The 14,510-nt window shown below is 44.9% G+C and overlaps 2 protein-coding genes and 3 non-coding genes across 6 annotated transcripts in view; 4 read left to right on the top strand and 1 right to left on the bottom strand.

Moving 5' to 3' along the window:
* Nucleotides 1-8,139, bottom strand: part of SENP5 (SUMO1/sentrin specific peptidase 5) — a 138,054-nt gene extending 129,915 nt beyond the window's left edge. The window contains exons 1-3 of the mRNA XM_040705719.2: nt 7,338-8,139; nt 2,682-2,748; nt 1,627-1,738 (exon numbers count right to left, since the gene is read on the bottom strand). The gene's annotated coding sequence lies outside the window, so the exon portion shown is untranslated. The remainder of the gene's footprint in view (nt 1-1,626; nt 1,739-2,681; nt 2,749-7,337) is intronic.
* Nucleotides 7,610-14,491, top strand: EIF4A2 (eukaryotic translation initiation factor 4A2). Of its 2 annotated transcripts, NR_171279.2 has the most exons (12): nt 7,610-7,674; nt 8,483-8,528; nt 8,610-8,742; nt 9,007-9,146; nt 10,295-10,463; nt 10,563-10,672; nt 10,916-11,059; nt 11,407-11,544; nt 11,813-11,902; nt 12,141-12,220; nt 12,928-13,033; nt 13,684-14,491. NR_171279.2 is itself a non-coding variant. In NM_204549.3 (11 exons), the coding sequence occupies exons 1-11, from the start codon at nt 7,646-7,648 to the stop codon at nt 13,826-13,828; spliced, it is 1,224 nt and encodes a 407-aa protein (NP_989880.1). In that variant the 5' UTR covers nt 7,610-7,645; the 3' UTR covers nt 13,829-14,491. The 2 variants fall into 2 exon arrangements, 1 of the variants encoding a protein (NP_989880.1); NM_204549.3 differs by lacking the exon at nt 12,928-13,033.
* LOC112533097 lies at nt 8,860-8,929 on the top strand. Its single transcript, XR_003076867.1, has one exon. It is a non-coding gene; the product is annotated as a small nucleolar RNA SNORD2 (small nucleolar RNA).
* Nucleotides 11,103-11,283, top strand: LOC112533095. The gene has a single exon (XR_003076865.1). It is a non-coding gene; the product is annotated as a small nucleolar RNA SNORA81 (small nucleolar RNA).
* LOC112533088 lies at nt 11,611-11,738 on the top strand. The gene has a single exon (XR_003076858.1). It is a non-coding gene; the product is annotated as a small nucleolar RNA SNORA63 (small nucleolar RNA).
* Nucleotides 14,492-14,510: the final 19 nt, after the last annotated feature.

A 14,510-nucleotide genomic window follows, 5' to 3' on the forward strand; every position in this document is an offset into this window, starting at 1 on the left:
AATGGTGTATGGAACTCAGATACATAATTATTCACTCCAGCAAGATACTAGTAACTCTTTGGAGCAGAAAATCACTAAACTTCCTGCCGACATTGAATGAAATGCTTGTATCATCGAGGGTTACCTCAATCATGGATTAAGATTTGATCTTCATGTGTTAGCTCAAGGGATCCATGCAAATCTTAATAGCATGGCTTCACTGGCTTCACTGAGGACTGTAGTAGGTAAGAATGGTTCTAAAGTCTGCAGATAGTCTATCTGCTGCGCATGAGACTGACAAAACGAGTATGACTCACAAAATGAGTCAAACTCCTAAAAAGTACACTTACACATTTGTTTCCTCATGACATACCTCTGGAATAGCAACTGATGTGTTCATAATCAATATCTCTCGCAGTGCAATCCACAACTCAGAAATGACACATACACAGATGCTATAATCTCATGGAATAACCATGTCATAGTGAGAGACTGTAAGGCTGACAACAATCAGAATCCCAAATATACTTTTTTTATAGCCTGCACCAAAGATTCTCGATCAATCTAACAGGCTGCTATTGGAGAAACTCACTCTGTGTCAATCTTCAGACAGAATTCCAGGAGAAACAGTCCAACATTTGATAAGTGGTGATAAAATGCAAATTAAGAAATTGCAAAGGAAAAACACAATTCTGTTCTATCCAAGCATACTCAATACACTGAACAGGTGGTTGAGCAATATCAACACACTTTTATCAACATAGCTAAGACACTCAGAGTTATCGCTGTCTTTAGTACACCCTCTAAAAGTTGTTTTATTCTCTTCAGAGTCCTGCTGTGAAAACATGGCAGGTGTGCTGGGATTGCTGGGCAGGGCACATGGCTTAAGTCATCTCAGAAAGTGACAGGAGACTGAGAGAATGGGCAAGGAAGCAATAGCAAAAAGCTGCAGTATGTGACAAAACAGACATGTAGAAACAGTGGCAACAGGTTTTGGGATGAGTATTTCGTGGGTAATTCTGTAAAGATCATGGAGAGTCTTATCCTACAAAGCTTTCCCTGTTCAAGAGATTCCACGGAAAGCAGGTCTGACATCAGTTCTGTATTCAGCATTAAAGATTGATAAAGGATTAATTTATCATAGCAACCTCACTGTAAAAAAACAACCACACTTGCAGTTGCATTTTGAAAGGCTTCACAGTACTATACTGCTGAATGTAACACATTTTAATACAGACTGACAGAATTTGTAAGCGTATGCTGAAATTTTTCAGCACTAATTTCACTTCCTGCTTATCTGTCTGATTTTTTTCCACAGTTGTCTTTACCCTGGGGAACAATCCTAACGGCAGCACAGTGCCAAGAATCAGGTATCTGGAAGCAGCAGTATTTTCTAAACGATAGCTCTGCTTCTCCTCCCCTCTTTGCAGCATTTCCTCCTGAAAGCATGGGAATGCGCTTGCTTGCTCATCACTCCTGCTACCCTAAACAACCGAGATAGCTTTGTTCTTCTGCACCAGCAATTCTGCTCGTGTACACTGAAACTGAATTTCCTTTTTTAGACAGCAAGGACGCAGACTTTCTTCCTCTTCTCCCTCCCTCTGCCTCCCCACCCCCTCCTACAGCCTTTGCGTGCCCTCATCTTACCTTCAGCAGCAGCAGAAATCCTTGCTGCAGTTTTTTCCTCATTAGAAGCTCTATGGCAACAGCAGCTCTGAGGCAGCAGTTCTTTACGGTTCACACTTCTCTCTCTTTCCTTCTGCAGAAAGACATGCAGTTTGTTAGCCCAGTAAATTAGCAAAGACAATTCCAATGCAGTGAGAATTAACAAACATAGTTCTGATGTGATTTCAGAAAAAATGTGCTCCCAGAGGTGCAAACTTCTATATCCAGAAGATGAAGGTTAGCAATGCAAATGAATAATAGTAAAGGAAACTAGAGAACTCCTTTTGTGTAATGAATTGAAGGTATGTAAAATCCCTGCGATACTCAGATTTTCATACAGAAACATGAGAATGGAAAAACTCTGAGCTTAAGATGCACAAAATATCACATCCACATAAGTCCAGAAAGCTGTAAATATTTTGTAATTGAGTCTTTACTCATTACTGACAAATAGACTAAAGCAGTGCTTTGTTCAATTCCTGCTAAAACAAAAGGAATCATGTCATACAAGATCTCATGGTCTTGCAATGCATGGCAACATATTTGGAAATGGTAACACAAGCTACAGAAAGCAAATGAGCAAAGAAAGAGAAAACTGTAGGAATGGGTGGTTATTGAATATCCATGACATCTGCTCACTTACATATTTTAATTTTCCTATTTTTTCCACTTCAAAATTAATCAGCAGAATGTGCTACAAATAAAGGTTGAATATGTTAGCAAAAAAAAAAAACAACTGTATAAGACTCAGAAGAATTACTAAAAGCTATTATAGTACCTAGCACAAGATAAAATGACTTTCATCAGCAGAACATATATTTGCTTCATTTACTGAAAAAAAGCCAGTAAATTTTCATCTAACCACTTCCCAGATCTGCATGAAATAAATCAACATATTTCTGTAATTCAACATGAACTCTCATTTCTGTTTCCTGCTGTGTAAAGAACAAAGGTTTCACTGCTGACAGCAGTGTCACGAAGCCCTGGGTTAGCACAAGCAGTGCTGCAGCAGTTCCAAGCCAAAATAACATGATCACCTGTATGCTGGCTGTGCTTGCATCACTGGATCCTGGGAGAACCTGCGCAGCTGTTCTTGGGCACCACCTGAAGATAAAAGAACAAGCTTTTCACCATCTTGCACCTTACACATTCATTTCTGCTGTACCTGGTAGCATTTGTTCAGCATACAAAACAAAATATAATAGCATTCTAGGGTGGGTTACAGCACAAATCATGGGAGCTAAGGGCTGGCCTACAGGTGCCCCACTACCCTAAAAAGAAACCACAAACAAAAGAGGGGAAAGGTCACAAGTGAGCTCCTTGGCAGCTTTAGGTGCTCATTTCAGACCCAGTCCTGACAACAGCATGCAGCTGTAACACTGGGAGTGAGGAAAGCCTCCCAGTATTACATTTTTTAATACAAAACAAAAAATCTCACAAGGATTAACAAAACAAAAGTGATTAAACAGACCTCAGTGTTTACCTCCACTGATTTTCTTAAAAACCTTTTACTCGGGTGAAACCTCAGCTCCCCTTCCGGAATGACCACCTCGCAGATAGAAGCATAGCACAGAAAGCAATCGGTCCTTAAACAGTTTACAGTCTAAGGGACGCTTCTAAAATAGGAGATTATAATTCTCATTTTCCAGGCAGATGAAATGAGGGCACAAAGCTGAAAGTACTCATCTGTATTCTCCTATTTAGACAGCACTGCTGACAGAACCAGAGCTCGGGGAATCTGAGCTGTGCTTACCTCCAGAAATAAACAGATGCCAATTTCTTACAAAAATTAAAGCTCTGTGGAAAACTTTCAGTTTCTGGAAACCAAGGTTTACCTCAAGGCAATACCTCTAACGACACAGCTCATTTTATTAATGACCATCTTTACTGCTAACATTTACAGGTAGGAACAAGCTCTTTAAACACAAAATACTCTGTTTTACAGGTTAAGACACTCTGCTGGAGGAGATGGAGAGTTCAGCACACACACAAGGCTGGATCTCTTGAGGATTTTTGTTTTACTACAGACTGTGATGCTGTGGATATAGCCCTGTACAATCCAAGAGCTGCTGGGGCTTGTCTTGTTACAGCTCACAGGCATTGGGTCCTCCTTGAAAGGACAGAAACACCACTCTGTTTCTTGGAGGCATGCTTAATCAATGAAGAAAGGTACTTAAAATTCAATACAGATGCAGCTCAGCCAGTATGGCTCTTTCAAAAATGAAGTGAAATCAGCTCAGTGATTAAAAATCTCAGGCATCTTCAGGGGATTCCAAATTGAACAACCATGAGAACAAATAAGTTACTTAGATGGTTCGCCAATATCAAAGGGAAAAGTGCTTTCTTTATACAATTAAATTTACCTTTTTCTCAACAATGGAAAAAACATTATTTGAAGACTTTCTCAGGGAAATACATGACACGCTATTCCAGGGTAGTGGAGAAGCCTCCTAATTAACTTAAAAAACAAATGTAACCCCAGGACTGCCCGGATGTTATCAGCAGCTGCCACCTGCTTAATCGCTCTTTCTTTGCTTTTGCAATAGAAAGAACAAACTCTATCCTGAAAGCATGCAGGCAACTCCTATCAAATGCTTTCTAAGCCTCTTCCCATTACGTATCTCGACATTTTTCAAACACTAGCCCACGCATAGCCTCTGAGGAAAGTACTTTTTCCCCACTTCACAGAGGAAAAATACTGAAGTGCAAACTTTTCATTCCAATAGAAGTCAATGGAAAGCCTCTAATTTGTATCACCTATTCGATTTAACTGCTAGAATGACAGGGCTGTGGTCACACCGAGTCTTTCAGATACTGGAGAACAGAGCTCAGCTGCAGGCGTGTCCAGGGTGCGGTTACAAACCTCTACAACTGTAAGAAATAATGCAATCACTCAGCAAGGAGAGCATTCAAGACCTGAAAGTATGACCATAGAGCTCCACAGCACACAGAGGTATTAATGATTAAAAAAATGACAGAAGTAGAAACATTCTTCTGCTTTGAGTATTTGCGTTGGGAATACCCGTTACATTACAGGCAATGAGAGGACTCAGGTTGAGACATAACCATACAGAACTGAAGCAGGAGCACTGCTTGGAGACCTGCTCTCAGAGCAATGAGGGAGCACAGCCACAAACCACGGTGCATACATTTCAGACAAGTGAGTCAGCCGCTCAGCAAAAGGCCCAATCCACCCTATGGCCTCGGCACGAAGTCTGAGTGTCCAGAACACATTGAGCACAAAGGAATAAGAAATGAAATAAAGCAGCCTCAGTCCCATTGGCTTTGCACAGCACTCGGCTCCTAATTCATTTAAGCATTTTGGACAGTGTTACTTATGGGCCTAAAGCACAGCGACTCAGTGAGATGGATCTTCAACTAAGAGAGAAAAAGCCACATCTGGAAGCGCTCTCACTTCACTCGACATGGCCATCATGGAGACTTCATAGCTAAAGTCTGCTTGCAGCTACAGGGAGCACCAAATGTCTGGAAAAAAAACCCCAAAGTTGTGAAATAACTTCTAAAAAGGATGATAAATCAAACCTAGCAGCCTAATGTACTAAAACCATCACACTGTGGATGCCAAATTATACCAAAATACTGGAGAATACAAAACAAGCCTCAGTGCATTAACAATACTGCACCTAATAAACCACTTCTTTAATTTGTTTAGATTGCAGTTTCAATGGAATGGCAATATAAGTCAGCATTAATGAAAGCCTGGGACTAGTTAAATAACAAGCACGGGACTCCTGGAGCTCAGACCTTTTCTCTCCCCTGGAGACATTCCAGAATCTTTGCTATCCACTCCTACATCCAAGGGAGCGTGCTTTTGTTTAGGCAGGATCCTTTGGGAACGATGAACTGAAAAACATTACCTCTTGCTAACAACACCCTAATAAGTCATCTTGATCCTCAGCATGACCTACCTTGAATAAACTCTGTGTACGATGTTTCTCTGCCCCGCTAGCTGTGGGAATTATTTAATGCACAGTATCAGCTGCAGCACAAGACTGGAGTCCAGTGCAGGAAGAGACCTCGGGGTTTTCCAGCATTCCCAAGAAGTACGTGACAGCTTCATGGTACGTTCAAGTCATGGTAGGAGATTTCTAAAAGGAGCTTTCTGAAATTTTCCAAGGGATTGCTCAACTAGAGCTCAGCTTCAGGAGGTGTCAACTCCTACTGCTTTCTTTAGATATATCATTCTTTACTTTGATCTGTATGAGTAATGACTGGAAACCCAGCTGCGAAGCTAGCTGTTCCATCTGCTACCCCGTATTAATAAATGCGTCGTTCTGTTCATTCCCACCAAAGATCTCATGATTCACCAAGACTGTCTTTTGGGGAGACATCCACCCAAGTGCATAGCGTGTGCATATAAACGCGGCCGTGGATCCTAATGACAGCAGCACAGACAAAGCTATTATTCAATATCTTTTTGGTATCACTTCAGCCCAATGATAACAAAAAGAGGGGCCTCGAGCAAACGTTCATTGTAGATGGCTGCATGAAGCCTACAAAGCTTTAAAGCCGGAGGATGCAGCAAATCCCAGCGTCAGTCCCCGATGTTGTCAGTGGCGAAGTCTGACCTTTCAGTGCTATACCTGCTTCTGAGATGGCAGCTTAATAGTTTTTTAGAAGGGCCTTCAAGGACTGAAAAACGATGGCCGAGGTTCCTAAATGCCCCGCGTGCCAAGAAAGCCTTTCCACGCATTCTTGCAGATAAACTAAAGCCGAATCCAAAGCTTTAGAAGAACACCACCGTGGTTCAGGAGGGCGTTGAGGCACTGCTGTGGGGCTGTGAGAACGACACCACAGCCCTCCCAGCCACACGGGCAGGCAGGGGCTGGGAGCAGCACGGCAGGTCACCAGAGGCCGTGTTTGTACAATTCAGCTCAGATACTGGCACGTGCTGCTACTTCTAAAGGCGCTTCCCCAGCAGATGCTGCCATAGGATGGGAACATTCAGCCTCTCTGAGTCTCCTTGCAGATATTCTAGACAATTCTGTACAATTCTCGGTATTCCTGACAAGTAAAGGGTCGTGTTTTCCAAGCACTGCACTTGTTCATATAGAATCACTATGGAAACAAGTTTCAGAGGTGACTCACGTATTCCTACTAAAGAGGGCACAAACGATGCCTTACAACTTACATTATTTGCCTACATAAGAACTATTGATGAACACATTGCTGTAAAACCCAAGGGACGCATTAAAACCATCAACGCGTTTTTCCAAAACGTGAAAGCAAGGGGCACGATCCCTGACGGCTGGGCAGAACCACCTCAGGGTCCCGTTTTACCCCGCACGAGGCAGGCCGGGCAGCACCCGCTGCCGCTGTTTCCTTTCCTCTCTGCCGGCCCTTCCCGCCCCCAGCGCGGCGGGTCGCCCCTTCCCGCCCTCGGCGTGAGGTAACGCGGGGAAGCTGTTCTGTACAGCGGGGGCACTTCTGTGTGTGGGGGTCGGGGGGCGAGCCCCGCAGTACCCGAGGGAGCCGCTCCGCCCTGCCATCCTCGGACTCTACAGAGAGAGCTTTAAAAACAACCGACGCGGTACGTGCGCAGAGCACAGCCATGCTGCGGAGCGGCCCCTCAGCACGGCAACCCGCGCTCCCCTCCCCCGCGCTGCAGCAGGGCCAGGGTGGGAAACCCCGTACGGAGCGGGAGGGGGGGGTGAGAGGAAGGAGCGAGGTACCGTCACTCCGCCACTGCTGCAATATCCTTCCGCGCGCCGAGGGGAGGAAAAAGTAGTCCGAGGCTCCGCCGCCCTCGCGGCTCCTGAGGGCCGAGGAACTCCCGCTGAGAGCACCTCCCGGGCCGGGCAGAAGGGGATCGCTCCCGGAGGGGCCTCGGTCCGCGGGAATTCGCGTTTTTTCCCCGCGGTGAGAGGCGTATATCCATGCGCAGAGCGGAGCGAAACGAGTCCGGCAGCGGGCGGGTATATAAGGCGGCCGCCGCGGAAGCTTTGCCTTTTCAGTTGAGGACAGCGCTGGTCATCGGAACATGTCAGGCGGCTCCGCGGATTATAGCAGGTACGGCGCGGCGCGGAGGCCCCGGGCCCCTTCATCGCGCGGGAGGAATGCGGGCGGAATGCGGCGAAACGCGCTGCCGGCCTCTCCCGGCCCCTCCCGCTTCCAGACGTTTCCATCCCGCGTCCCCACTGCGTCCCCCTCCAGCCGCGGTTGAGTCCTTTCCCTCGGGCTTCTCGTTCTTACTGCTGATCTCCTTCAGAACTCCCTATCTCTAAAAAAGGGCTGGTTTTACTTCCGATCCAACCCTGTGCGCTGCGTGATGTAACAGCAGCGCTTTTGTTACGGGTACTTATTTCCCTTTTTATTTTTCTCCACCGATTTCTCCCTTTCCCTCCGCGGGCCCCGGCTTTGAGGCCCGGCGGAAGACGCGGCCATGTCCGCGGCGCGGGGCTGAGGCGCGGCCTCGAGGCGCTGTGCCGGCGCCTTCCTCCCTCGCCGCCCGCGGTGCCCGATTTGCGCAATCCCAGGGGTGGAGCTCTCGCGAGACTTGCTGACGCGGACGGGTGGGGGTAGCGCAGCGCGGCCGGCGGCTCCCGCTCCCCCCGCCCCCCTTCCTCCCCCCCACCCCCCCCCCCCGCCCGCGCTGACGCCCGGCGCTGCGGCGGAGCTCGCACTGCGCGGCGGCCGCCATTTCCCCGCCGCCTCCAGCAGGTGCCCCGGGGAAGGGGGGCGGGAGCCGGGGGACGTTCGTCCGATGGGCCGAGGGTTCGGGCAGAGCGTCGGGGCGGCCGGCTGGCACGGTACCAGAGCACCTGCTGGGCCGATCCGTCACCGGCCCGTCGCTAACGCTGGCGTTGTTCTCCCACAGAGACCATGGCGGCCCCGAGGGAATGGAGCCCGATGGTGTCATTGAGGTGAGCGGAGCTCCGGAGCGGTCCCCGATGGAGGGAGTTGGGCCGCGCGTGGAGTAACGCGGGTTTTTTTCTTTGTTGCAGAGCAATTGGAATGAGATTGTCGACAATTTTGATGATATGAATTTAAAAGAATCCCTTCTAAGGGGCATTTATGCTTATGGTTTTGAAAAGCCTTCGGCTATTCAGCAGAGAGCTATTATTCCATGTATCAAAGGTAGGCGAGTGATTGCTTCACCGTGGGTAGTAACGCGTTAATCCAGAAAACGTTAAAAAGAGAATATAATGCTCCTTTTATTTCTGCGTTTACACGTGTTTTTAATCTCTATGGAACAAGTGATGTGATGGTACACCATCTTTCGGGGCTGACCTGAAATGGAGAGAACTTGTAATGCTGATCACTTATTTCAAAGGGAATGAAATAAAACTAAACGTGAATGACCTGTGTGGGAACAGTAAACGTGTATCCTACTTTTTTTAGGGTATGATGTGATTGCTCAAGCTCAGTCAGGTACTGGCAAGACAGCCACATTTGCTATTTCCATCCTGCAGCAGTTGGAGATTGATCTCAAGGAGACCCAAGCACTAGTATTGGCCCCTACCAGAGAACTGGCTCAACAGGTATTGATAGTGTAGTTAAAAAAAAAAAGCTGCTTGTGCGTTGCATAGGTTTCAGGTTTCACAACTGTGAGACAATAAACAGACTTAAGGGGCTGTAACTCATCCATTCAGAACCCTTTTCGTCTTGAGTAATGGGGGAAATGAAGTGGCTTCTGCCCCACGAGTTCTCTGCCTGCTTGAAGGGTTGTGCTGCATGTGGAGGGTGTGCTGGGGCAGGGCTGCAGGAAGCAGCTGCTCTGCTGCACACAGTTCTGAGGGAGCATCTTCAGCCAAAAAAAAAAAGTGTTATTTAAGTACGGTGTTCTGAGTGGAAACAAAATGGGCTTTTTTGGAACTATTTAAACTTGCGTGCAGTTGTGCAACATGAAAACTGCAGTGCGCATGTGGTCACTTCATTATCTCTGTAATAATGTGATGTTTTCTTGCCTTAATGTTACATTGCATGTCCACCTCACCCTCAGGGCTCCATATTCTGTTTTAGTAAGTGGGAGTACTGAACAGACTTTAAGGGATTTAAATTTTTTATCATTTATGTAACCCAGTAATGCTGGCTTTTTAAGGTTAAAATGACCAGACCTCAAAACAGAGTAGAAAATCAATTGTGTACAATTTGCCCTGCTTTTAGAACTAGTATATGCCAAGACGCCAGTGCTGTGGTAAAGAGTCTTCTGGAAGGTAAAACTAAATGTATTAGATGAGACAGAGAAGAACTCTTAAAAAATCAGTGGAGCAAGGGCCTCTGACTGAAGGTGTTTTAGTCCTTGGTTTTTTAGTCTGAAGATGTTGCTGAGATGAGGCTTCTTTTAAAGCCTCTACAGATCACAGGGCGCTTTCCTAAGATCTTTCTGGATGTGCTTTATGTGCAGATGTTACCAGCTCAGTTTGCTTCTGAGGCCTTGCTTTTCAACTTAGCAGATAGTTGGGAATCACCTTTAGGTAGTTAAAACTAGCAAGGATGAAAAAATAACTTCAGAACTGTCCCTGACTTACAGTTTCTAATGAACACCTAAATAATGAGCAGTAGGGCAAAATGAGAGACAGGTCTCTGTAGCCTCTAGAGCAGCATAATCCTTTTCAGTCCATAAGCAGCAGTGATACAGCTCTGAGTGTGCCAGTAGCTGCTACTCACAGAAGGGTTTTATTTTTAGATTCAAAAGGTAATTCTGGCCCTTGGAGATTACATGGGAGCAACATGCCATGCTTGCATTGGTGGCACAAATGTTCGCAATGAAATGCAGAAACTTCAGGCTGAAGCTCCACACATTGTGGTTGGAACTCCGGGCCGTGTGTTTGATATGTTAAACAGACGCTACCTTTGTAAGTATGGATTTGGCTTTTCTCTCAGTGGTACCAACTAACGGAGTGTTGTGTGTTCCTGAAACTTCACAAAGTATTCCTTTTTTGTTTTTTTGATAGCACCTAAATGGATCAAAATGTTTGTTCTGGATGAAGCTGATGAAATGTTGAGCCGAGGATTTAAGGATCAAATCTATGAGATCTTTCAAAAATTAAGCACTAACATTCAGGTAAAAATCTTCTTATCTGGTCAAGTCGATGGGTGCAGATTTGGTTACAGGTATAGCTGACAACTGCTCAATTGCTGTCCTGTCTGCCTTGACCTCACAGAAGGTCAGGTTGGTGCTGTGACATAAACACAGCAATGCAGTCACTGCTTTTGTTAATGGTTCCAGTTTTCCTGATTAGGGTGACTAGAGCAGAAACTAATGTCATGTCTTAGGTGTGTGCTAATGCAGAGCAATGCTTTCTAGGTTGTGCTGCTATCAGCTACAATGCCAATGGATGTGTTGGAAGTGACCAAAAAGTTCATGAGGGAGCCCATCCGGATTCTAGTGAAGAAGGAAGAACTGACTCTGGAGGGTATCAAGCAGTTCTACATTAATGTTGAAAGAGAGGTTGGTATCCGTTACACCTGTGATGGGAGAGTTCAGAAATGTTACCTTCTTGTCAAAGCACTGTGCTAAAATTACAGAAGCTGAGGCTGAGCTTTGGGTTCTGTAATAATGCTAGTAGAGTACACGCAAGAAGAAGAAAAAGGATGCTCTGGATCGAAAATGACCGGGGTGGACCTCTTTCTTAATGTCCGTTGTCCTGTGTCAGAAGATCCGGTGCAACAGTTGCTGCAGGAACTTCATGTATTGCTCTGGTTTTCCAGGTTGTGTTAATTATAAGTGCACAGTAGGGCATGGTTTATTGATCATGGCTTTAGAGTTCTTATTCCTGTTGTTTCTGCTGTGTTCAGGAATGGAAGCTGGATACTCTCTGCGATTTGTATGAGACACTGACCATTACTCAGGCTGTTATCTTTCTGAATACAAGGAGAAAAGTGGACTGGCTTACAGAAAAAATGCATGCCAGGGACTTCACAGTCTCAGCTCTGGTAAGAGTTGTTCTTCCCACACAGCTTCTGAAATGGCAGCTACATACTGAAAAGCAATGCTAATAAAAGCAGGATAAGTTATGATATAGCTGTGCAGTGCTGTATTATCGTTCCCCCTGCTTAAAGAAAAATGTTTCCTTCTATCCCTACCTGCTTAGTTCCCACAGCAGGTAGGGACGCTGGGTTTCATACATCCTCTTACTTCTGAAGATATTCTGGTCCTGGAGTACTGGAATTCCCATGGTAATTCTCATGTTCTTAACTGCAGCATGGTGACATGGACCAGAAGGAGCGGGATGTTATCATGAGAGAGTTTAGATCAGGATCAAGCCGTGTCTTGATCACTACTGACTTGCTGGTGAGTATTGCCTCGCAGGGAACATGTTTCTGTTTCAGTGTGGTGCCAAAAGCTTCATAATTGAGTGAAGGCTCTTGTAGCCTGAACTACTGGAGCTTCTTGGAAGAGAAAAGACTATGCTCCACTATGGACTACACAGTTGTAGTTCGTCACTAACAATGTAGTCAACAAAAGCACGTGATGAGTAACGTAATCTAAAGACGGTGACTTGCATTAAAGGTCCTGTATTGTTTTCCAGGCTCGTGGCATTGATGTGCAGCAAGTTTCTTTGGTTATAAATTATGACCTGCCGACCAATCGTGAAAATTACATTCACAGGTTAGTTTGCTCTGTCCTGCAGTTTGTATGCTACACTGAATGCCGTGCTCTGTACAGAACTTGGCACAGATCCTCACCCGCTCTTCCTGTTAGTCTTTTGTCACTGAGTGTTACCCATCCGTGCATACAATAGCTGCTAACAAAGGAGAAAAAAAACTAGCAGGAAGTAAACGCATTGGCTTTTTTTTTATGCTTGAAAAAAGCCCTGATTTGCACAGACAGTCCTGAGATGAGGGAGGAGCAGAGCTCAAGTCAATTATTAAAAAGCAGTGGGAAAACTTAGATACATGCAGAGTTCAGCAATGGCTGACCCATGTGTTGCTGAGCTGTGGGTGAACTGCCTCTTTGTGTTCCAGATTGTAGCAGATGACAATGCCATTATTGGCATAGCATCTTGACAGCAAGGTTGTTAGCTGGATCCTAGGTCCTAGCTAATCCTCACTTGCTCTACTGCTGCTGCACAGTCACTAATGTTAGCAAGCCTAGGGGTTTAAATCTGCCTTCACTCCTGGAGGTGTAACTGTGTTCATGTTCTGTGTGCCTTGTTTGCTCTCGGTGGCTCCTCCTGCAGTGGTATTCTTTCCTCTGTGGTGTGTGTCTTCTGGTAGCAATTTGAGTTTTGTTTCCCTAGGTTTAGTTTAACTGCTTCAGTGACTGTCCCTAAATTAAGTAAACTGTGCTTTGTTACTTGATGTAAAAAAATACAGGAGTCGATAGCAGCAGTTGATGACACAGGATGGTGCTCAGAAACGGCGTTGACGTAATTTAGGACGTGGATTCGTAAGCGGCACAGTTTGAATAAAGAGCGAGTCGGTATTTATATTTCTTTTGTCATGACTATACACTAAGTTCTGTGAGCCATTTCTGTGTGTAGCCCTTGTTGATGAAGTGATGTACTGGGCAGTCCACAGGAAGGTAGAACTGATGGTGGGTGTATCTGAATTGATTGATAGTGTGTAACAGACTCACCCTAAGTTTTCCCACTGGAAGCCATTAATATCAAATCAAAATGGAGTGTGCTGTTCCATGTTATTGGATGAACTTCAGAAGTTCTGATTTTCAGAAGATAAGCTCTCTGTACACCACGTGATTGAGATTGGATGTGTGTGGTATGGGCTTTTAGTTCCTCGAGGGGAGGAGGGAGGAGCTAGCAGTACATGAGCTAGCACACTGTACTGCAGTACCAGCCATTACATGAGGATCTTACTTTGCAGCCAAAAGTATAACCTATTCTGCTCTGCTACTCTCCATAGGATGGACACTTCTTCTGTACTGTTGGCACTAACTGCTAGTTTTTCTTAACCAGAGGTGACGTTGGTCAGCAGCTAGTCCTGTAAATACGGCACAAAGTGGCCCCTGGCAGATAAAAACAGCAGTGAATGAATGGATCTGTTCGTTTTTAAAGTACTTGAAGTGAATGGAGTAGTTAACTCGTGTGTAAATGTGTTCTCTGTTCTGTGCAGAATTGGCCGAGGCGGTCGTTTTGGCAGGAAGGGTGTGGCTATAAACTTTGTCACTGAAGAGGACAAGAGGATTCTGCGTGATATTGAGACATTCTACAATACTACAGTGGAGGAGATGCCAATGAATGTGGCTGATCTCATTTAATCCCTGGAGAGGAGATGGTTTGAATGCAGTGCTCGCTGTTGCTGAATAGGCGATTCACTTGCATTGTGCTTCTTTCTTTGGGGATATATTGAATCTTGTCTCAATGCTCATAACGGATCAGAAATACAGATTTTTGATAAGCGAAGCGACTTTTTGTCGTGAGCTCTTGTGGGGAAAGCCATTGGCTTTATCCACTTTAGGGTTAGACTGTTGGGGTTGGGTGGAAAGTCATGGGGTCTGTAAATTTTTTCTTTATTAGAAATTTATTTCCTAGTTCCATAGAAGTGGTTGTATTAGATGTTCTTTATCATTTAATAATTTACTTATGGACTAAAAGATATAAGTGCTGTATAAAATCAGCCAATTATGTTAAACTAGCCTACCTTCCTTTATTGTATGTACTTACCCTTCAGATTGAATTGGAAAGGCCTTTCAAAATCTCAAAACTTTTATAAGAGCATTAAAATGCATTTTTGTTTGATATGTATTTATTCAATAAAGTATTTAATTAGTGGTAAGTGTGATCTGGACCCTGTTGCTAAGCCCCAGCAAGCAAGCAATCATACTATTGTCTTAGTTAGGGTTAAACCCAGTAAAATTTGCCATATTGCACATGTCTTAATGAAGTTTGAATGTTCAATAAAATACTTCTATATTCACTTATATTGTAAGTCTTTTTCTT

Source organism: Gallus gallus, chromosome 9 (assembly GCF_016699485.2).
Source record: "Gallus gallus isolate bGalGal1 chromosome 9, bGalGal1.mat.broiler.GRCg7b, whole genome shotgun sequence".
In the NCBI taxonomy this organism is placed as follows: domain Eukaryota; kingdom Metazoa; phylum Chordata; class Aves; order Galliformes; family Phasianidae; genus Gallus; species Gallus gallus.